This window comes from Cebus imitator, unplaced genomic scaffold (genome assembly GCF_001604975.1).
Source record: "Cebus imitator isolate Cc_AM_T3 unplaced genomic scaffold, Cebus_imitator-1.0 Scaffold226, whole genome shotgun sequence".
NCBI lineage: Eukaryota > Metazoa > Chordata > Mammalia > Primates > Cebidae > Cebus > Cebus imitator.
In genome coordinates this window covers 1,650,183-1,673,352 of record NW_016107541.1, presented here as the reverse complement: position 1 = coordinate 1,673,352, position 23,170 = coordinate 1,650,183, and the positions used below count along the sequence as shown (strand labels likewise).

The following is a 23,170-nucleotide window of genomic DNA, read 5'->3' as shown; positions in this document are numbered from 1 at the left end:
AAAAAAAAAAAAAAAGTGTTTGCCTTACTTTTAAAAGATTTTTAAAAGGGGTAGCAACAAACAATCAAAATCCCCAGCCTTCTCCACTGTTTGCTATTTTCCATCCCAGTCCTTATGATGGTGTTATTAACATGTCTGTTTCATCCGTTCAGCCCATCAGCTCGCTCCACCCTGTGTTCTGGAAGATGTCTTTGTGGGTCTCCTCTGACAGGCCTAGGCTTCCTGCTTTCAGCCACACTCTGCCTGTCTTTACAAGCTCCCACAACCCTCTGGTTTCTTCCCTGGCCCTCCTGCATTCTCTTCAGCCTGGGAAGGAGGAACTGTGTGGTTCTTTGAAGTCTTTTGTTTTGTTCTTTCCCTTTAGAACTCTCCTGACCTTTCCCCAGAAAGAAAAACAAAAGAGAACAGAACAAGACAAGCCTCCCATCTCTGGTGTACCTTTCTCCATTACCAGATTCACTGTCTGCTGATTATAAGCATTTGGTAATTCTTCTGAAGTCTACTTAGATCTTCGTGGTTGTTTTCTGTCCCCCTCAGTTCAGCTTCCAGTGATAAGTGGTTACTATTACTGTGAGGAATAAATTTAGAAAGCTAATCTGAGCTAGGTATGGTGCTCACGCCTGTAATCTCAGCACTTTGGGAGGCCAAGGCGGGAGGATCGCTTGAGCCCAGGATTTCAAGGCCAGCCTGGGCAGCATGACAAAACCCTGTCTCTAGTAAAGAAAATACAAAAATGAGCACTATGCATTGCCACTATCTCGCTGCTGCTATGCGGTAGACTGGGTCATGGGAAATTAACGCTTTCATCTAGAGCGGGGTCCATTTGGTCGAAGAGAGGATGAGCTATACCATTACATCCAGATTCCCCTGATTTCCAACATGATGTGATTCAAATCACGATGTCATTATGCAGCATCTTTCATGCCTCTTTCACTGTTCATTTGCCATGGCAGGCTGTCGATTTACTGGATTCTGGCTTTGTCCTTTCTTATCTACCACCTTGTTCTAGGCACGACACGACAAGAACCTCAGCTATGGAAGTCACTTCCTGCCTGGCTCCCTTGCTCCAGTCTTCCATCTTCAGCTTATCATGAACATGTGTGTCTGAGTGGTTCTTTAGTGATAATACATGAGATCTCATCAAAACTTCATGCAGTGAAAACATTTAATAGCTCCTTTCACATTCAGAGTAACATGTGAACTCACTACCTGGGCACATCTGGGCTGTTTCAGGCTCCTTGGCGTCCATGTGAGCTCTTCTGTACATATTGAGAGCACCATGCTTTCTCTAGCCACGACAACTTAACACAGTCTGTTCCTCTTGCTTGGAGTATCTTTTCTCTCCTTTGCTCAGTAAAGTCTGACAGGTGTCCTACAAGCACCTCCTCTAGGAAGCCTCACTAAATCTTACCTTTCTTTAACACAGCCTAGTTGTCAACCCCTTCAGGAAGCCTTCCTACACCTCTTCCTTTTTCGTATTCCTTTGGATCTAGGAATATGCTATTCCTCTGTGTGTCCTCATTATAGCTCATGGACAGCTCTGTGGTAATTGTCATGAACCTGTATGTTTCTGCCAGGGACCTGAATTGAAACTTCTAGCCCAGTGGCTACCAAAGAGGATCTACTCAGTGAATGCTTCCTAAATAAATGAAGAGCTCTGCAACCCACATGTCCATCACTGCCAAGACCATACCCCGGATTTTCTAAAAACACTTTGCAAACACAAAAAGTATTTCACTCTAGGTCATCCCTCAGCCTAGGGTTTTGTCCCAAATGTTTCTAACATCTTTTCCTCATTAAACATATTTTTACCCTTCAATCGATGTATTAAAAATGTGTATACATACTTACTGTGTATTTAAAATATGCAGTTTGATCCCATAAAGTAAAATTTGTTCCAGTTTGCATACAGGATTTCTTGTGTGACTTTCTGCTCAAGAAGGACGTGCAGCATTAGGAAGGTTTCCAAAGCACTGTTTCATGAGCAGCGTCTAATAGGTTCCTTTTCTTTATCTTCCTAATACTTGTCCAAGGCAGTTTAGTGTTTGTGCTACTATCAGATACAATTGAAAATGAAATAATTTCTTTCAAAATTAGATGCATGCTTTGATAATTTAATTGAACATATATTTATCTTCATGTTCTTTATCAAACAAGGTGCAGATATAGAAAGTAAATTTATTTCAGAAAAGTCAAATTGTTTAATAGCTTTGTTGTTATTTTTTGGTCAATATCTGAAAGGTTTATTTGTTTTTTATTGGTTTATATTTTACTAATTGTTTACGTATTTATTACATAAAATGTGTTCATTCTCACCATTCCTCTTGCACTCAGACTTTATTAGCATGTTTTTCATTTATATATATATATATATGTATATGTTCGTTCTTCTTTTCAGGAGGAATGTCAGAACTACATCCGGGTGCTTCTGGTGGGTGGTGACCGGTTATTCACCTGTGGGACCAATGCATTCACACCTGTGTGCACCAACCGCTCGGTATGGCTTCCTATTGTACATTGTATTGAAACATTAGTTTTAAATGAATTTCTATACACCAAAGGTGGCTGTTTAATTCAAAAGCACTTTTATCAATTTGAATAAATTTTTAATTTACTGATGTATTTCTATTCAGGACCATCAATTAGATAAAGAACTGGAAATAATTACAATTTGTATAATTAAACTTAAATATGTTTCTAAGCTATTTCAATGAGCATTTTCCTCACCAGTGACTTTAAACATTAATCCTAAACAAATTCTTTTTTGTCTTATTCTGCTTTATGGTAGAGACACTGTTACTATTGTTTATATTTATTAAAATTATTGAAATGGTCTAAAATCACCATCCACAGGAAGAAAAAATTAGTCTACAAATTGGATAAGAGGTTTGTTAAAAAGAATAAGCAAACTAAGAAATTGAACCCTAGGCAGCATCCAGTTATAACTGACCCTCTTTCTTATCTTTAACCTGGCAATCATTGACAGGGTAATTTTTAGCTGCACACACCATAGCAGTAGCATGGTAGGGTCAGTAGAACACATGTGGAATCTTCCTAATTCAGGGTATGAATGCAGTCTTCCTCAGGGAATGTGATGAAGAAATACGTTCATTCCCTGGTTGCACAACTTTCTTCAGGGTCTTAATTGATCATCTGCTTTTACTGTTCATGATTTCAGATTAGCATTCAATTATTGAGGGAGGAGATGAATGATAAGGGGTGTGATGCTCAGGGACTCTCTAGGTGCTGCACCCTTCCCTGCAGCACTTTGACCAGTGCAGTTGTTCAGTCCTCAACATCTGTCCCACAAGATCGCTACTCTTTGGGACCCCATTTTATAAAAGAAGAACCTGAGACATAAAGAGCGCAGGGAAATTAGCCAGGGCACACCTCTTACAGCAGAGCAAACTGTGCCTGTATCTGCTGACCTGACCCTTCTGCTCCAGCATCTCTCAGGCGAGAACCAAGAACCAAACTGAGCAAAGATTCCACCAGTGCCCAAGAGCTTTTCTCATTAAATGATTGGTTGGGAATCCAGCATTTGGGAAGCTGGATTCATACGAAATGACTCCAAGACTCTTGGATATCTCTCTGAAAACTGAAAAAAAAAAAAAAAAAGAAAAGGAAAGTGTTGGAAATGCAGGCCACATGGTGCTGATTATCCACACATCCTTACCTGTGAACACATTGTTCGAGATACTCGTTATATTTTGGTTCACTTATATCGATATTGATAGAATTATACGTAATTCTTTATTATGATCCTATTTCTGTAAATATTGACACTGATTTTTAAGTTAAAGTGGAAAGTATGCAACACTTTTGCTACATCAACAGCACGTATACAATGATCTTATTTCTTCTTGTGTGAGTATTCAGTGGTATGAGGTTCAGTAACTCTAAAGTGAGGAGAAAGAGACTGACGGACTGTCTTACTGTGAGCCGAGGGGGCTGTTTTTGTTGGTTTGAGTGTAAAAGTTGGTCATCTCTCACCAGGAGCCCCAGAGAGGCTGTTGCACAAGCATCACTGTGATTGTGGTGGATGTGATCCATAAGCATCCCTAAAAGGGCTTGTGCAGAGATAACTGCTTTCCTTCTCATCCTCCACAGTTGAACAACCTGACTGAGATCCACGATCAGATCAGTGGCATGGCCCGCTGCCCCTACAGTCCCCAGCACAATTCCACAGCGCTCCTCACAGCTGGCGGAGAGCTCTATGCTGCGACAGCCATGGATTTTCCAGGACGTGATCCTGCCATTTACCGAAGCCTGGGCATTTTACCACCTCTCCGCACGGCACAGTACAACTCCAAATGGCTCAATGGTATGCCTTCTGTCACTCCCACTTTCCCACCCCATTTGTTTTTGATTCCTGGTTATTTGGTGCTGAAAAGCAAATTACAGCACTCTAAATAAAGACAAATTCTTCATCCTTGGAAGAAATAAAAATGTAGCTTGTTCAGGACTCATGATTAAAAGGACATCATGCTATTTAGTACTTGGAAGAGATCTGATATTCCCAACTCTCTAGATCATGATAATAGGGCTAATGTTGATATGACCACTCATAGAAGCTAGCTGTTTTTTTTTTCTATATTATTGTTTAATGTCTAGAAAATTTGACACTTTGTCATAGATATATGTGGACTCCTGTGCATCACTTCTTAACTTTCTTTTTATGTGTCTAGAAATTGAAATTACTAACATGGCATGTCATTTTCACACTGTGTAAAAGAATGTGTTTGTCTATAGGTAACTCCAAAAAGTTTGACAATTAAAAATGTAAAAAATGAATGAACTCATATACTTAGAATTTAGTAGTAGACATCTTCAGGGTTTATTAATTCAGTGGCTCAAGAGTTAATAAGGAGGCAGGTATTCACTGTGGTCTCTGCCATCCACAGTTTGGTAGATGGGCCCTCAGGCCACCACTGCTTGTGGTTGCAAAATTGTTGCTGCAATTTCAGGTATTGCATGTACACGTGGCAATATTCCCTGGAAGAAGAGCAAAATCCCTGTGCCCTTTTCACCTGTATATTTCTTTTTAAAGAAACCAGAAACCTTTAGAAGGCTTCTTTCAATTCTGGGTCAGAACTTGATCACTTGCTCACTAAGCAATCAGAAGATGGTGACAACCATCCAAATTGAGGTTCACTGTGTACGAAGTCCTGATGTGTGTGAGCTGAAATGCAGCCCTCTGTATATCTGTGCATTCATGTGTCAGTGTGGTCACACACACACAAACATATATACACACACCTACAAAGGCAGCATAGATCCACCATGTGTAATCCATTGCCCCAGTTTGTTTAAAGGTGAAATCTTGAGAATTGGTAGACTTTGGCCACATATCAGCTAATTATGTAGACTAGAGTTTTTCAGCCTCAGCACTAATGATGTTTTGGGCCAAACTGTTCTTAGTTGTGTGGGCGGGGTCTTGTCCTTGCCATTGCAGGATGCTTGGCAGCGTTTTCACCCTGTATTTGTTTTATATGCCAGTAGCATCCTCCTCTGCCCGGTTGTGACAACAAAAAAATGTTTCCAGCAATTTTTCAGTAGCCCCGGGAGGGGTAATTGACTCTAGTTGAAAATCACTGGTTTAGACTAAGCATATATGCAAAACTATGGATATGTGTTTATATACTCAATGCAAATATTTTGCCAAATAATACAGTCAACCTAACCATCAGAGTTTGGCTTTAAAAGACTGTCCTGTAGAGAAAAAGGATGTCCTCATCATTAACTTTCTCAAGTAAACTGAATGCCTCTATTGCTTCCAAAGGGAAACATGAATTGTTTTCCCAAACTGAGGCACTAACTAGATTTCTCCCATTAACATCATTCCGTTGAACTGGCTCCACCTGAATCAGCTGATTCTCTATGGATGGTTCCCTTTTGGCCCTGATATTTTTGTCTGTGCAGCTTCAAGTTGTTCTTTCTATCTGTTTGTTGATTCTGACTGGCCAAGGAAGTTTCCACTTGAAAATGAAAAAGACTCCTTGTCCCAATGAAGGCTTTGTAATTAGAATTTGCCAGAATCAAAGTAAAAAGTAATTGGGAGCACTCTCTCTTTTCCCACAGTGATACCTTAAGAATATCCTGGAGAAACAATTCGGGTCACAGCATGAGTTATAAATACCAGCTGTCTTCTTACACGTGACTCAGAGACCACCAGCTGATCAGGCAGTCAGCATCAGTCAGCCCCTTGGCTGTCAGCTTCTGTCAATTCTCCCTTTCCGTTAGAGAGTCCTGTGATGCCATCCAGGCAATGGAAGAGCTAAGACAGTGTTTACCGCAGTCAGGTAGACATAACGTTGTTATTTGTTGTACAAAGATATTAATGTTTCCAATTCCTAAAACATTCTGCTGTTCATTTATAAGATATGGTGACAGCAGAAATTGAAAGTAATTCAGAGGTAAACATGGTGGCTCTACCACTCAGGCCATGAGGGCAGCACAAATTGCCTGACAGTGAATAGCCTGCATTTCTCAGGAAAGCAGCATTCCTCCTGCCCACCCCCACACTCCTTCCCTGGCCTCCAAGACCCTCACTTCCAGGGTAGAAAGCCAAGAGCCCTGCCCGAGGACTCTGAGTTCCTGCATATGAAGTGCTGTCTTTATACCTCTCCTGTGTTTTGTTAGGGCACTTTCTGCTGCTGCCGAACCCTGGGATACTATTTCCATTCTTGGTTGGCCCTGATTTGCTTCTCTGATTGACCCTCCAACCAGGATTGTATCATTCTTATGCCTTTGCATCCTTATAACTTAGTTCCCACTTACAAGTGAGAACATACAATATTTGGTTTTCCATTCCTGAGTTACTTCACTTGGAATAATGATCTCCAGCTCTTTGCAAGTTGATGCAAAATACATATTTTGTTACTTTTTTATGGCTGAGTAGTAATCCATGGTGTATACATATCACAGTTTTATTCCAAAATTGTAACTACCCTGCCTTACACCACGCCTGCCAACCAAGGACCATTCACAGATATGCTCATCACCTGACTTCAGATCACAGGCCCCTCCTGTGCAGCCCTCTTGACCCTCCTTACCAGGTTCAGTTTTAGCCTCAGCCATTATGACCTTTTAATACATTTTCTCCTTCCACCACTAGCATGAAAGTTCCTGATGACCAGGGCTTCTGTGTGTTTCTCAGTGCTGGGCCCCACATGCTTACAATAGTACCGGCATGAAAGTAAGCACCCCGCCAGCATTTTTCTAATTAATTAATTAACAAGTGCTATGGTCTGAACGTTTATGTACTTCCAAAAGCAGTAGGTTAAAATCTAACCTTCAATGTGAGAGTATCAGGAGGTGAGGCATTTGAGAACTGACTAGGTCATAAAGGTAGAGTCCTCATGACTGGGATTAGTGCGGAGTAAACAAGACCCCAGAGGGCTCTCTCATTCCTCCCACCTTGTGAGGACACAGTGAGAAGATGCCAGCTGGGAACTAGAAAGCAGACCCTTGCCAGACATCCCACCTGCTGGTGCCTTGACCATAGACTTCTCAGCCTCCAGAACTGTGGGAAAGAAATGTTTGTTATTTATAAGCTGCCCAGTTTATGGTATTTTTGTTACAGCAGCTGAAATGAACTGTCTACCATTGGGTAGATATTACCTTCTTTGTTTCCTCCACTATTTTATGAGGTCCTTAAGGAGGGGTTCTGTGGCAGCCTGCTTTATGTCCTCAGGATCTTATACAGTGTCTGAAATATAGATGGGGATTAATCCATATTTCTTGAGTGAGTAAGAGGTTAGTACTTTAGCACATGGTTAGTACTTTACTACTCACCTGTATTCTGCTAACAGGAAGTGAAAAATGGAAGCTTTTGAGATGAATCACCAGAAAAGAAAAAAAAAAAGCCAACAGAAGCCATTCACAAATAGCAGAAATAAGAATCATGTTAAACATGGGAGAATATTCTATTAATTGTATATCAGAATTAAACAGGAACAAAAATACAGATATGTATGTTTGAAATTGAATCAGGTCCAAAAATGTGTAACATCTTCCTTTTGAGCCCCAATCTCATGTGGACCCCCATTTTCAGTCATCATTTATTGTCATTTCTCAAAGGCAGTGCAATCCATTGGATAACATTCTGGATAAATCTGGAACATTAAGTTACGTGTTTGGTAATTAATACGTTTCAAAGTCGTATTTTTCCCTGTGCCAAAGTCGCTCTTAAAACAAATTTATGTGTTTAGAGAAATACCTTAACAGCTTTAATGCATTAAAATATTAATCGTTAATAACTATATGAAATGATTACTATAAGGCAGGATAATAAATGTTTAATGGTCGATGCTTAGAGTAGCAATAAAACTTGCCTTCAAGAAACTGGCAGTCAAGTTAGGGAAACAATAATCCCGTGAAAAGGAGAAAATATAATTCCAAATTAATATTGTGCTAATTGAGTTTGTGAGCTCTGAAGGAACTATGTGCTTGCACACAGAGGAACAACTTCAGGAGGAACTTGGAAAAATAACTCCTAAATGAGCCTTAATAACTCAGCATGAACATCTGAGTCCACACAGCCTTGTTAATACTCAGAGACCTGCTGGCTTTCCTTCTCTGGTGGAAATGTGTACTTATCACACTGGGTTCTTCCAGGGAACTCCACAGTGTCCTGCATTAGCTGAGATTCCAACCAGGATTTCATATGGAGGTGAGCTCACTTGAAATCCACAAGCATTCTTTTTCCAACAGTATCATTTTTTGTGAGCTATTAGAATTCTAGTTGAGAAAACACTTTGGGTAACAATCTTAAGTTCTATTGGTTTGAAATACATTGATGGTGTTATCCAAGCATTGAGTAGACCCTTGGGGTCTTTAAAATGCAATTATTAACCTTCTAATGATTAATGATAATTTACTTGGAGGATGAAAATCTCCTCTGTGCTTAAGTCAAGGAGAAATTGTTTCTGCTTGTCCTGAGGAGAGGTGCTTTGTGGAACTCAGCGCTTCTGCTTGGGACCAGGTGCCAACTCCAAACAGCCTGAGCCCAGCCAGCCTGGCGAGATTTTGTTGGGCTCTACCCTGGGGACAGTGAGAGCCTGTTTGGAAGGGTGCACACAGCACAGCGCCTGGAGGTATGACTGGTCTGCAGGAGGTGCTTCCTACGCTGACAAGATTTGCTAGAGCTAGAAATTCATAAATGGAAGCAGAGGTCAGAGAACAAGCAAAACAAAGACAAATGAGGATTGGAAATGAAGTATATGTGGGTACCAAAATGCAAGTATTTTCAAGGAAAAGAAGAAGCTCTGTAAAGCCAGAATAGAACCAAGACAGCATAGTCAGCAGCCTAGTTTTTATTTTATTTTTTTATTTTACCAAATAAGCACCTGGAGAGATGCTTAAAAAGAGTGTCCTTGTGGACAATGAGGGTTTTTCAGCATTGTAAGTGCATGGCTGATATCTAACTCATTCAAGTTTAAACTGCTGGGGCAAGGAGACATGGCTGGAAAGTATGTTGAGCGAAGCTGTGTGACATGTGACACAGCACAATAGCTTGCCCTTTTCTAATAGTCAGGCCTGATCAAGCCTATCAGTGGGCATTGCCTGTTGCCTGTGCCACGTGGGATGGCTACATTTCCAACATGGTGCTGTAAATCTAATCTTATTATCTTTGTAGGTGAGAAATCATTTAAAATAAATGGCATCCATGCATATCACCTACCTGCCGTGTACTTACTGGAGTATCTATTACTTGTAGTTATTACACCATCCTCAAGAAAGAGTCACAATGGCTATGTATAATATGCCAGGTAGATGGGAGACTCCAAATCCATGTCATCTGTCATCCTTCTCACAGTCTCTTAAGGGAGATTACATCATGCTCCTACAGATAAGCACTGTGGGCCTCAGAGGGACTTGCCCACTGAACACAGGTCGTACCTAATGCGTACCTGAGCTGGGGCTTGAAAAGAAGATCCGCTGCAGAGCATGCATCCTTCCTCTCTATGTGCTGCTGACCTTCCCTTTGTTTATTGACATTTTAGGAAATACCAACGTTACAAGTGGCTTCCATCTCTCTCTCTCCTGAGGCCTGCATTTTCATTCATGAGCTGCCATGGAAGAGGGGTATGGGGACTTTGGAAAAGATTGAGAGCCTTTTTTTGATGTTTATAGACTTGCATGCATGATGCATTGAACTAAGGTTATTAAACCCAAAGCAGGAAAGCCTGTGTTGTAATTTAACGCAGATCTTTAATGGTTACAAAAGTGTTTAAGTGACACAAGGAGTCAGTTCTCAGGGTGCTCTGAACACACTGTAATGCTCCATCCTGTACATCATGCACAGAGGGCCTAAAATCTGGGGAGCCACAGGTCCCCTCCAGTCATGTAAGGAACGTTCTATACTTGCCCATCCATCTTTTATGACATTTGGATTTTAATTTGCACATTCTGAAAGAAAAGAGATGAATGAACCTTTCCTTCTCCATTATGAGGATGCTTGCTTGAACTACATATACATCAATAAAGGATTCCCTCAGAAAAAATAAGTCTGCTACAAGAAGGGATGCCTCACTGTAGAGACTGTATCAGGCAGACATGCACTGGAACTGCTAAAACAATTGGGAAATGGCTCAACGTTCACTGTCTAGAGATTCTAGCAGTTGCCTAGTGACAGCCTTGGATCCCTCTTGATGTCCTCGTCTGATGACTAATGTTGCTTCCTGCCCTTCATAAAGGCATCTTAGCTTGTAGCATAAATCATTTTGTCATCCTGTTTCTAAAATGCTCCGTTCTATGTATTTCTGTAAATTTGTCTCTATATTATACTACTGAACTTTTCGTTTACCCAGTCAAGGGCCTCTTACATTTGTTCATTTGCCACATATTGAGAAGTTGGCTCCCTATGTCTGGGTCTTCTTTTTGCCCCAGCCCAGATCCACTTAGAAGACAAAGCCAGAGCCCTCATACACGTTTCCTTATTCCGCAGTAGTTTGTTGGGAAGAAATAGGATAAAAACTGCATAATGTTTTAGCACAATATCTTCTTTCAGTAAAATCTTACATGGCTTTCTTTCAGTCTTTCAACACATTTTTTAGGCATTAAACTATTTACCAGATTTTTGAATTCAAGTTAACATTCCAATTAGAAAAACTCATAAGTATTAATTTGATTCTGTAGATAAAATGATTAATTTTTCAAAGAAATGAACCTGTAAATTTAAAATAGCACCAGAAAAAAATAAACATGGCAAATAGAAATTTTCTGTTTTGACAGTTTTTAGAAACATTCATGAAATTATGTATAACTAATAGGAATGTGTGGTTTGGCCGAATTTTATTAGAGAGGGCTATGTGCTTGGAATGAAATAAGAGCAGAATAGACAGCAAAGTCTGTCACTTTGAGCCAGAACATTTAGACAAATATCCAGTTAATGAAACTCCTACAGACACAAAGATATGGCGGATTGTAGGTGTGAGTTTTGGACTTACAGGGCGGTTTACAGAAATGGTACTTCTCATTTAGGGAAAGCCAGCCCATGCCCCCATGGTATAAGTGGTTCCTACTTGAATCAGCAAATCCATTAAAACAATGCATGTTTTTAAAATTATTTATTTATTTATTTATTTATTTATTTATTTATTTAATGGATCGTATTCCCCAGAAAGAAGGAAGGAATTCAGTGTGCTGGAGCTGTCTTTCCAGTCCTACTGCAAGGGTCTTAGCAATACTTTTTTTTCTGTCAAGGGTTTCAGCGAGTGACACAGCTGGGGAGTCAGGGCCCAGCTTGCTGTGTAAATGGTTACCAAGGATGCACTTGGCTCCAGCTCCCCAGTCCCCATCACACACTACACACCCAGGAGGTGGAATGATAACCTTTCCTTGAAAACTCCTTAGTGTCTCTGCAGTGGCAGTTGAAATCCAAACTCCTTGTTACGGGCTCCTGGCTTTGCCTGGCTTTCTACCTCCCATCCCTTCGATCCTGACAGTGGCTTCATTCCATTCCCTGCCCGCCTTATGCTCTTCTCCCAGGCCGATCCTTTTGGCAGCGCCCATCCTTGTCTGGGTGGCCCCTTCTCAGCCTCACTCCTGCCTTTTCCCCATCCTCTCCTTTCTGATCCTCTATTTCTCCTGGCTGCCCTGACCCTCCGTACCCTTGTCCTCACTGTAAGCACTTGTTGGCCTCTCTTGTTTCTCTCCTCACACTGCTCTTGAGGGCACAGGCTGTGTCTACCAGTTTACTAAAGAGTACCCAGTATCCGGGACAACCTCTTGGGGAGGTGAGGAAATGCCTGGAGAAGTACTCTGGCTGGCTCTCCAGGCTCATCTGTAGCACGGCCCCTTCCACCGTGTTTTCCTTCAGATTTGCTGGAATAGGTGTAGACTTTAATTTGATATACAGAATGCATACTTAATGAGTTATCTTGTTAGGTAAATACTGATGATATGTACCAACATATGTGTTTATATTAATTTATAGAGTGAGAGAGTTATTTTTAATAGAGGTCCATATTTTGATGATTACCAGCCAAGTGCTTTTGATTCTCACAATGATACTGCATATTAGATATTGTTATTGTTACTAAAAATCAGAAAACAGAGAAAATATACTGGTAAGTAATGTGACTAAGTTCATACAGCCAGTAGGTGGAAGTATTGAGCCATATATACATACATCTCTACCCTCATGTGTGTGATGCATATACACAGACACAAATGTGTTTATCTCTGTATTAAAATCTATCTATTTATCTGTCATCATCATCTGTCTTGTAGTAGAAACCTCAGGTAAAGAACTTTACCAGTAGCTTTTCAATTTTATTTAATTTTAAGTTATCCACTTTTAATTTTAATGGATATCTAGATAAAAACAGATTTGCCTTGGAAGCTTCTACAGCAGTTTCATGTAGCTATGACAATGCAAACAATGTACCCAAAAAAGAAAGGATCTAAAATCTGGCTTATAGAAGGCATTTTTCAGTGCCTGACACCAACAACTTAGGAACAGAAAACCGCTGGCTGTGTGTCACGCCTGAGTCTCATTCCCATTAACTCATTTTATTTTGGCGAAATAGCTTGCTATTTAAAAACTCAGCATGGCTCATTTATGCTCCTAAAATTCTGATCACCTTTAAGCTTGACATATGTATACTTGATAATTCACTATCATTATGTGAAGTTCTGTTCAATAGAAATTATTCCAAGGGACATTGAGAGTAAATCATGAAGCAATCCTAATAGCCACCATTTATTGGCATCCTCCTGTGTATCAGCCCATTTGATTTTTACAGCTTTGCAAACTAGGTCCGATTGTCAGATGCAACAGCAGAACATATCAGATGTCGGTGGTCCAGCCGGGGCAGAGCCACAGGCCTCACGTACACTCATTTTCCAGCATGACTTTGGCAAGTGTCTCACAAGGTGGCTTTTGACTGCAAAATAATTTATAATAGACTTGGATTCTGGTAAGATTTCTGTAGAGTTGGGATTCCTTTGTGGCTTTAATATTCGATCCCACTGTAGACAAATTTTTTTATTCAAGAACGCAGAAATGACACAGAGAAAAAGAAATGGTGCCCCCCCCGCCCCAAAACACCCTCTGGAGTTGGGCCAAACACTTTCCAACAACGTTATTGTTTAATAAGTCCTTTAGTTATTTCTTCCTCCTCCCACTTTTTCTTTTTTCTGTGTCATTGATTTTTTATATCAATGATCTGCTCAATGATTAGATCCATGCATTTGAACATGGTGTACCCCCATATTGATGCTTTGGGCATGGAATAGAAAGAATATAGAATGGGAGGCTTTATTTGGATGCTCAATATTTGGTTTTGTGTGATCAAAATCTCAAAATTTTGGATGCTTTTCTTCGCATCACTCGTAATTACATGTGTGGTGAGTCCCTCCTCAGTACTGCTATCTGTATGGTCACTATTATGTAAGTAAACATGCAAAATAAAAGTTTCTATATCATGAAAAGAATAATTCTTATTAACATGATGTGTCTTGTACGACATTGTATTACATAACTCAGTATGTTTTACAAACATTAGAGAAAACATTTCTCCATGCATATATTTACACAGCAGCTGACGTGCCTGTTGTTACTCTGATTTAGTTAGCAGCACACCTCAGATCTCTCTTTCCTGCACTCATATCCGTTGTAGACAAGAGGAAAATAGCTGATTCTCCTCTTACTTGTTCAGTTCACTCAGGAGCGACAGATACTAGTTTGTGGTGAATTGCAATTTGAGAAAAGACAGAACTTAAATAAGGGAAGGAAAACAACATGCATCTTATCATCCTGCCTGGCAAGATTCTAATGTCCCCTACTTCCAAATTTTTATCGATAAACATAAGAGCTATTTGACTGTCTGTTTTACAGTTATTCCCACTTTTTTATTGTCTTTGGAAAGGAACAGGATGCTAGCCGGATTTCAAGAAGCTCTACTTTTCAAGGAACTGCATTTCCCTAGTTAATGGCAGGTCACACAGTCAGGACCCGGCCTCCTCCTCCTGTGTAGGGCCACAGCCTGTGTTTTCAAACGCTCTCTCACTCCCTGACCAACAAGACCTGCCCTGCATGGGGAATTGTAGAACAGCACCCGCTCCACACAGAATACAAATTCTTCTTTTGTTTTTGCAAACCGAAGGGAAAGCATGTGTTTGAGCATTTCTATCTGAAATGCATGTTGTGATCTTATAACATTGGTTCAGGGTGGCTTGGAGATATGGTGGAGGCTGTCAGTGGAAAGAGGAAACTGTGCTTCAATCTGCCTACTATTACTCAGTCTTCTGCTTATCTGCAAAAGTGGATGTGGTTTGCTCCAGCAGACTAAGGGCACGGCATGACCTCCCAAGAGTCATTTATTGGCTCTCTGAGGCTATGGTGCTGTGGGCGACGGGGAGCCCGCTGGGGAGTCTCGGCCAGCGAGAGGGTCCCAGCCTGGAAGAGGGGATATGCAGAAATAAAGAGACACAGAAAGATGGGGTCTGGAGGACTGAATAGGCAATGCCTATGCAGCAAGTTTATTTGTGTCCAGGGTTCCAATATATACCTTTAGATTATAAGGATTGATGTCAGTGCACATTATGTAAGCTATACAATAAGGGGAACAGAAAGTTGCAAAAATCACAGAAAGTTGCAAAAAGCAAATGTCAGCAGAGGGGGTACATAATCACGGGTCATAAAAGGTAAGCAGGTAATGTACTTTATCATTGTTAACAGAACATGTGGTCACAAGGATAACAATCAAGAAATGTCACAGGCTAAGCCATAAATCTTTATCTGAGTATAGGAATATCATCTGGTCCTCAAAAGGCTATACTTAACTTGGTAAACAGAGTCATAAAACCCACTCCTCAACAGGAACCGAAAGAGCACACACGTCCATTACCCAGGGTCACTGTAGTCAGAAATAGAGGCTGACATTATTCTTATTCTTTCCGTTCCTACTTCCCCATGGCTCGACTGCCTACAGCAGGAAACTGTGTCCGGGATCAAGCTCACGCACAGTGAGGCCCAACACTGGGGGGGCTTCACACGGCGGCGTTCCCCACATGGTGCCGCCCCCGCCCCCCGAAACACCCTCTGGAGTTGGGCCAAACACTTTCCGACCATGTTCTTGTTTAATAAGTCCTTAAGTTGTTTCTTCTTCCTTCCACTTTTTCTTTTTTCTGTATCATTCCTGATGTCCCTGATAGCTGTGGTTTAAAGTGTCACCTGATCATTTATTGTCTCTCTGGTTGGTTCTGAAACCCCCATTAGCTTGTTCCTAAGTAAACCTGCTTACCACTCTCCATGGAAAGATGGCCGTCCAGCCAAGAGCTTGCCATTGTTTTTCTAAAGCAGAAAATCAAATCCTATTGAATATTGCTAGCATTTAACTGATTGTGTTTTTTTCTTCTTTTTTTCAAACACTATTTTTCAGTATAGTGTAATGCAGTGGTCCCTAAACTTTTTGGCACCAAGGACAAGTTTCACGGAAGATAAGTTTTCTATCAACTTGGGTTGGGATTAGAGGGGATGGTTTTGGGATAAAACTGTTCCGCCTCAGATCATCAGCCGTTAGATTATCGTAAGACATGCACAACTTAGATCCCTCGCATGCACAGTTCTCAGTAGGGTTCAAGCTCCTATGGGAATTTAATGCTGCTGCTTATCTGACAGGAGGCAGAGCTCAGGAGGTAACACTCGTTTGCCTACTACTCACCTCCTGCTGTGTGGCCTGACCCCTAACAGGCCATAGACTGGTACTGGTCCATGTCCTGGGAGTTGGTTACCCCTGGTCTAATGGATTCAGGACTTTCCATCCACTCTCTCATTGCTAGTTATGTGAATTTGGACAAGCTATTAAATCCCTGGGGTTTAGTATCCTCATCTATGAAATGGGAAGAATAGCACAGCACCTATTATATGCCCATTGAACTCACATTTTGTGATCATTTAATAAATGATCAGGTGAACTCACATTTTGTGAGTTCAATGGGCATATAAAGCACCAAGCGCAGATCTTGGCACAATAGTTCGCATTCTACAGATCTCAGGTGTTTTTATTACAGACTCAACCTTAAGCTGGAAACCGTGAAAGATCTTTTTTTTTTCCTTTGTATTTTCTTGTTTTCCTGCTCAGGACTCCTGAGAAACTGGAGCTATTTACTATGTAGTTTGCATGCCATTTGTCCCCAAGTTAATAGCAGAAGTGGGTAGTAGTGGGTGTGTTTGGTAAGTCTTGGTGGACTCTGCCTCATACCTCATACCTCATACACAGTTGCTGGTAACCTAAGTCCCAGGCTAGACACACCTGCACCCTTACGCCTTCTGTCTTTGATTTCCCATTTTAGGCAGGGTTTCTTGTTGCTGTTTTTGCTGCTGTTGTTTGTTTTTAGTATAATTCTCAAACTCTATTTTTGCTTAGCCAGGGTGCAGGACCCATTCCAAGATAATTTAGCGTGGTCTTTAGAATTAGACATGCCAGTGATTATTTGCTTTAGATATGGTTTTGGAATTTCTCCGTAGCTTTGCTTTTAGGGTCTGCTTCATCAAATCATTCTTTAACCACCACTTCAATATTTTCCTTACGTTCCAAAAACACAAGTTACGAATATGTAATCTGCTGTTTTTGTGAGCATCCCTCCAGGATATTAAAGCGTATTATTACAGTAAAGATAGCTAACTTCCATCTTTTACAATGTTTTGCAATTCAAGTTTTTTAAATAGTCATTTAGGGTGAAAGCAATAGTGACTTGAGAATATGTTTGACAGTTTATAAATTAAAATCAGTTCTTTTCAAAACCTCAGTATATTACTTGATATACTTCATTGACTTAACAATGAATGGTACTGAAGAGAAACTATCATACATAAACCATTTAGAGAATATGTTACATTTTTAAAATGTAAAGTTGGATTAAATTAAAATATTTTGTGAAAATATTGAATATAGGTATTGATTGAAAATTGGCAATAGTCTCCCTAGACAGAATAGCAGAGTGGTCAGTGCCAACCCTGTGTGAATGTCTGAAGTCTGCATTTCAGACCTTAGGTGATTTTGTTTGTGTGTCTTACTCTTAACATTAATGGCTTATCTTGTGGCCAGATTTTTAGTTGTCCTGCCAATGACATGTTATTATTGCAATGCAATTGGATCTGCAAAAGCATAAGGCCAATCGAATTGCCCTAGCAAACTAATTGTCCCTAGAAATGTATCTTTGTGAATATACTTGTTGTCTGTATCTTTCCATTAATTTTGAACACCAAAGGTTACTGCCATAATTATCCTAATTTGTACCATAAAATTCAGATACTTGCTGATTGAATGAATAGCATTAAGAAATAGAGAAATGAGTAAGAATAAAACCTTGTGATTAGAGTTTTAAAAGCAAATATTAGGGAGTATGTGTATCTGAAAGTGTACCATCTTTATTGTCACTGGTTTCAAACAGGAAGTTAGGAAAAATTTCAAATGCAATATAATTTGTTATTATGCTAAAACTCCAAATGTAATATAATTTGGTTGATGATATATATTTCCTAAATTCCTAATGAGCTTGGTGATTAAAGGCTTTGCCATAATTTTGTCATTTCTGAATCCCAATTTTAAAGCTAACTGTGAAACCAGAAAACTACAAAGCAATGTCTCTATCCCAATACTCTTCCCTCCTCTAAATAGATTCCCCAGCAACCCAGAAATAAGAAAATAAGAGTTGTTTTTCACCATTACATGGTCACCATAGTAACAGGAACTGCTAAAGCTAATTCCAGACACATCTTACAGTTTTGGTTTTTATTTTCATTCCAAGCAATGAAAAACAGTTTTAAAGTCCTTAGTAAAAGCACATAAATTATGTCAAAGTCACAGGAATGTAAGTTAAGTCAAATAATTTTGTTGTCTTATACACATATAGGACTACAGATTCCTATATTCTGAATCACATTTCATTTTTTAAACATATTTTCTACCTCTCTTTCTGAAGGTTATGTAAGAATTTGCAAATAAAATAATACATATTGCTCGAAAATGTACTGCAAATCTTTGGTGTCAATTTCTGATTGTATTAATGTCATATTAACTTGAGTCCTAATCAGCTCAGGATGCTTGAGTGTGCAGTCACACCAGTGACTTCCCATTATTAAGAATCTGTGTATGACACTGAGTCTCCCAACAGTGTAGCTCATCAAGCTGCTCACAGGGCCTCCGGGTTGTCCTATAGGAACCAGGTGTTATCTAAACAAAACCACATCTCTTTGGATGAAATACTGAGCACTCAAGACCAAAAAGGAGTGACATGATGTTGAGATTATTTCCTCTTTTCTGTTGTTTCCAGAACCAAACTTTGTGTCATCTTATGACATTGGAAATTTTACCTACTTCTTTTTCCGAGAAAATGCCGTAGAGCATGACTGTGGGAAAACAGTGTTCTCCAGAGCTGCCCGGGTCTGTAAGAACGATATTGGAGGGCGCTTCTTGCTGGAGGATACCTGGACCACGTTCATGAAGGCTCGCCTCAACTGCTCCCGTCCTGGGGAAGTCCCCTTTTACTACAACGAATTGCAGAGCACTTTCTTCCTGCCTGAGCTGGATTTGATCTACGGCATCTTTACCACCAATGTGTATGTAACTTGAAATAATTTCTCTCCCTTCTCTCTTACTCATTCTGAATAAGTCTTTTGTTCTTTGACCTCTGAGGTTTTAAAGTTGCTTTAAAGAAAATCTTTCTTATTTTACTGGACTAACAGACAAAACAAAAGGACTTTTCAGTGAACTTCCTGTTAGACAAAAGATATGTGATTTGAAAGACTGGCATTAGGAAACATAAAGCAAATCAAGAAAGTTTTTATCTATCTTTAGGATACAGTGACATCAAATTACTTCATTATAAATTTCTCCTTCCTGATTTGCCACTGTATTCTGGGTACTTTCGGAAATACTGGTACATATTGTATGTATATTTTTTCTGTATGGAAGTCATGCATTTGTATGTAATGAAAATAGCGTTGTCTGCAGTCTGAAATCCTTTAGATAACATGATTATTGCTTGAACCTTGCTCATATTTGAAACACACATTTTCTATAGCTGTATTTTACACTATTAGTCTAGAAGATGGCTAACTTGAGCACACATTTTGTAAATGTCAATTGTATTTTTAAATAAGTTTGGAAAAATTATAGTATTTTTTGGTTGGGGGTGGGATGGGGAGACACTCCTAACTTTAGAATGATCATTATTTTGGCTGGTTTAAGCTTATGAGGTTTTCTGATCTCTGTCACTCTTAGTCTAGTGGAGTATCATATGTCCCCAGGGTTATTTCCCATCCTTAGCTGGTATGCTGATGTGAGACTCAACAGGAGCACATGTGAAACCCAGGAGTCAAGGATCACATTGAGTCTCTGAGCACCACCTTCCTGCACATGGCTGGCCTGCTGCAGATTCTACACTATAGGTTCTAATTTGGATTACCTTTGAAATCTCATTTGGTGACTTAGGACTTTTAGCAAAAGCCAAATATTTGTATCCAAAGTAAAAGATACAGATCGGGATGGGTTGGAAGTGCTGATAAATGAGGTAGGATGACCAACAGTCCTGAATTGCCTGAGATTATCCCAGTTTTAGTGTTGATGACAGCCCTATAGCTAAGGAAACCTCTTGTTCCTGGGTGAGCCAGGACAACTGGTTACCCTGCCTTGTCTTCTCTGCTTCCTTCGTATTTTAATTTACTTTTTCATCTCTTGGGCATCAGATGCCTGCCCATGAATGGCATTTCTAAAAAGCCACTTTACCTGCCTCTCATTTGCATATTAGCCTTCTCTTCCTGCTCTCTCCACTGCTGAAATTGTGTTAATATTTGCTTAATAACAAGTTTTAACCCCAAAGAGTCTTCTTTCTGACATGAGGTTAGAAAAATTAGGCTAGTATGGATGGTTCCACACCTAACCTTACTCCGCCGTGGCCATCTTTATTTTCATAAATCTGGTCCTCAACCCAGAGGTTGTTTTTCCTCTTTGATAAATTTCTTTAAAAAATCAATTGCAGTTTCTAAAGTTGATTTGCTTTCCAAAATCTTATTTAAAAACTAGTGTAGTCCGCAGAAGATAAATGTGCAGTTGCTCAGTTGACATTACTTTTATGCACAAGGGGAGTCTTGCTTACTTAGCTGTTCATTCCCCTGACTCGGGGCAAAACAAAACAAAACAGCAATTTCAGAAGTTATAAAAGTACCATGCCTGAAACATTCCAAGATGGTGCATGGTCAATTTAGATAGTTGCAAAAATAAGTTTCAGCTATTTCAGACTATTTGTTTAGTGTTGCAAATTCCCATCATGTCAGAAGTCACCTGTACTGGTAGAGAGAAGCACCACATCTGTCCTTTCTCTCTGGAATACTTGCTTGCGTTCAGTATTGGGAATGCATTTCTAATATACCCATCTCAAATTTCACAATATTTTCCACCTCCTTTTCATGTATCAGTCTTTATTTTATGTTCTCAAAAAATAACCACATTCTTGACAAAGTTTGCTTCAAATGGAAAGAAAGTGAGGATCGGAGGTTGTCAGTTACTGTCTACCTCTGAATTAAAAGGCTGTCCAATACTGGGCTGAGCTTCGGGGCTCAGAATGTTGCTTTGCCTCAGTGCATTCATCAAGGTTTCCCAGCACTAGGGGAAGGGGGAAAAGGTAACTGTTCTGACTCTTTCTGTCCCTAGCACTACTGTGTAGTTTTCTCAATCTCTTGAGCATGGTTTGGCCTGCAGGAAATGGTGTGCTGCTACAATGGAGTCTCTAAAGATTTGGCTTCTTTTCTAGATACCTAAAAATGGTGGCTACCATTAGTTGTTTATAGGATAGATAGTAAACTGCAGAGATCATAGTAAAGTATTAATATGTATAGATATGGATATACAGGTAGTAGGGTTGCAGTGGGAGGTGGGACTTTTTATTGCTCTTCGAAATTATTACCTTGATTGCTGATAGAAGCCAGGTTGGAACAGGTGGCTACAGGTCTGGTGTCTAAGTGAGCTTGTTCATGCTGATTCCAGCTTTAAGCTTACTCATTCTCAAGGTCATGATCTATACCTGGGTTAGTTTCACCTGCCCACGAGTCTGGAGACCCTGGAGAAGTGAGTGAATATGTACTTCCTGTAGGCAGTTCCATCGTAGGAAGTGGGAAGGGCATGGTGGAGCCACACAAGCCCACTCTCTGCCCCAGAGCGCAGCCAGTGAAAGGGTGGAGGGGCAGCCATGGGTTGTGCTTGTACTATACCAATTGTGCTCATGAGGGGATGGGACAGGGACGAGAGGAAGGGTTCCCACAACACTGTTAAAGGATGGTCAGACTGGCAGCTACTGGGACATCCAGGGGAGTCTCTGGGTGACACCAGAGCCCAGATCAGACCATTCAGAGCAAGGTGTAGTGAACAGAGGAAGATTAAGCCAGCAGGAAGAAGATTAGGTTCTTCCTTTGCCTGGTAGCCACCTGGCAACCTGGGGCCTCATGCAAAGCAGGTACAAATCCTGCTTTATTTCCCTGCATCCTGTAACTTGGTCTAAGTAAACTCTCTGTGCTGCTGTTTTCTTATTGTAAGTCAGGGTCTTCTAAGGATCTATAGGTTCTCTATGAGAAATTAAATGATCCCTTTCAGGTGCTTAGCAGGGGGCTCAGGGAGATATTGTTATTATTCTTAATATCCCCCATTTGCCTGCCTCTGTACTTGGCCCAAGGCATGCCTCTCTGGCTGCTGGATGGGACCGTCCTGTGTCTAGCCACTCTTACTCCAGCGTATTTTTTTTCTTGTTCTTACTAAAGTCTACTCACATGTTCAAAGGCCAGCTCTTCCCTGAACTGTGTTTTAACTTCTCCCATTCTCTCTAAGGATAATAGAGCAAAGTGAATAAACCCATAGCCGGTGTCTACCCCTTTGCTTTCCAGAACGGGGTCCTGTATGCATCATGATGGTCCTTGTCCTTGGTGCTGGGCTTCTGGAGAAAATGCATCTCTACCCTCAAGGCCATACCTTTCCATAAGGATGTGTTTACTCTCTGCTCCCCTGCAGTAGAATCCTGTCTGCTTTACCCAGAGATATTGCAAAGGATTGAAAATACTGGCATTTGGAGTTAGCCTGGGGTTCAACTCCAGCTTCCCCATTTAGCAGCTGGCTAACTTTGAGGAAGGGTCTTGTCTTCACTGTGCCTTGTTTTTCTTACCTGTAAATTTCCTTCACCTTTTGAGGATTAAATGAATTGGAATTAGTGAAGTCCTCGGAATAGTGCCTAGCTCCTATTCAGTATTTATTAAATAAAACAAATCTAAGGTAAGTCTTTCAGGTTTGGATTTTGTTATACTTTTCCTTTGATGCAGGAAAAAAAATAATTGATGAGAAATGCGTGTGATATTGTCTCAGAGCAAGGGAAAATACATGTAAGCTTGCTTTCTTTATCTCCTCTTCCCCTTTGAGACCCCATACAGAGCTCAAAATGCAGATGTACTTAACCAAAATAATGTTGCTCTTTCCATACTTAGTCAAAGGGCACTGACCTTCTGAGGGCTCCCGTTTAAGACTCTTTCAAAGCCTGAATTCTAAATTAAGGGTTCAGGATTTCACATGTCAGTGCTATGTCAAAGTTTTCTCTTTGACCCTTTGAATTTAAACTCCATTTTAAATTAAAAGAAAATACAATGAGTCAGACAGTGACTTTTTTTTTTTTTTTT

At 40.2% G+C, this 23,170-nt stretch overlaps 1 protein-coding gene across 7 annotated transcripts in view; it reads left to right on the top strand.

The window, feature by feature from the left end:
- Nucleotides 1-23,170, top strand: part of SEMA5A (semaphorin 5A) — a 505,017-nt gene that overhangs the window by 315,047 nt on the left and 166,800 nt on the right. For all 7 annotated transcript variants that reach the window (XM_017496928.2, XM_037727285.1, XM_017496926.2 and 4 more), the window contains 3 exons: nucleotides 2,399-2,497; nucleotides 4,111-4,324; nucleotides 18,790-19,075. In XM_017496928.2, the coding sequence (XP_017352417.1) occupies nucleotides 2,399-2,497; nucleotides 4,111-4,324; nucleotides 18,790-19,075 (599 nt within the window). The remainder of the gene's footprint in view (nucleotides 1-2,398; nucleotides 2,498-4,110; nucleotides 4,325-18,789; nucleotides 19,076-23,170) is intronic.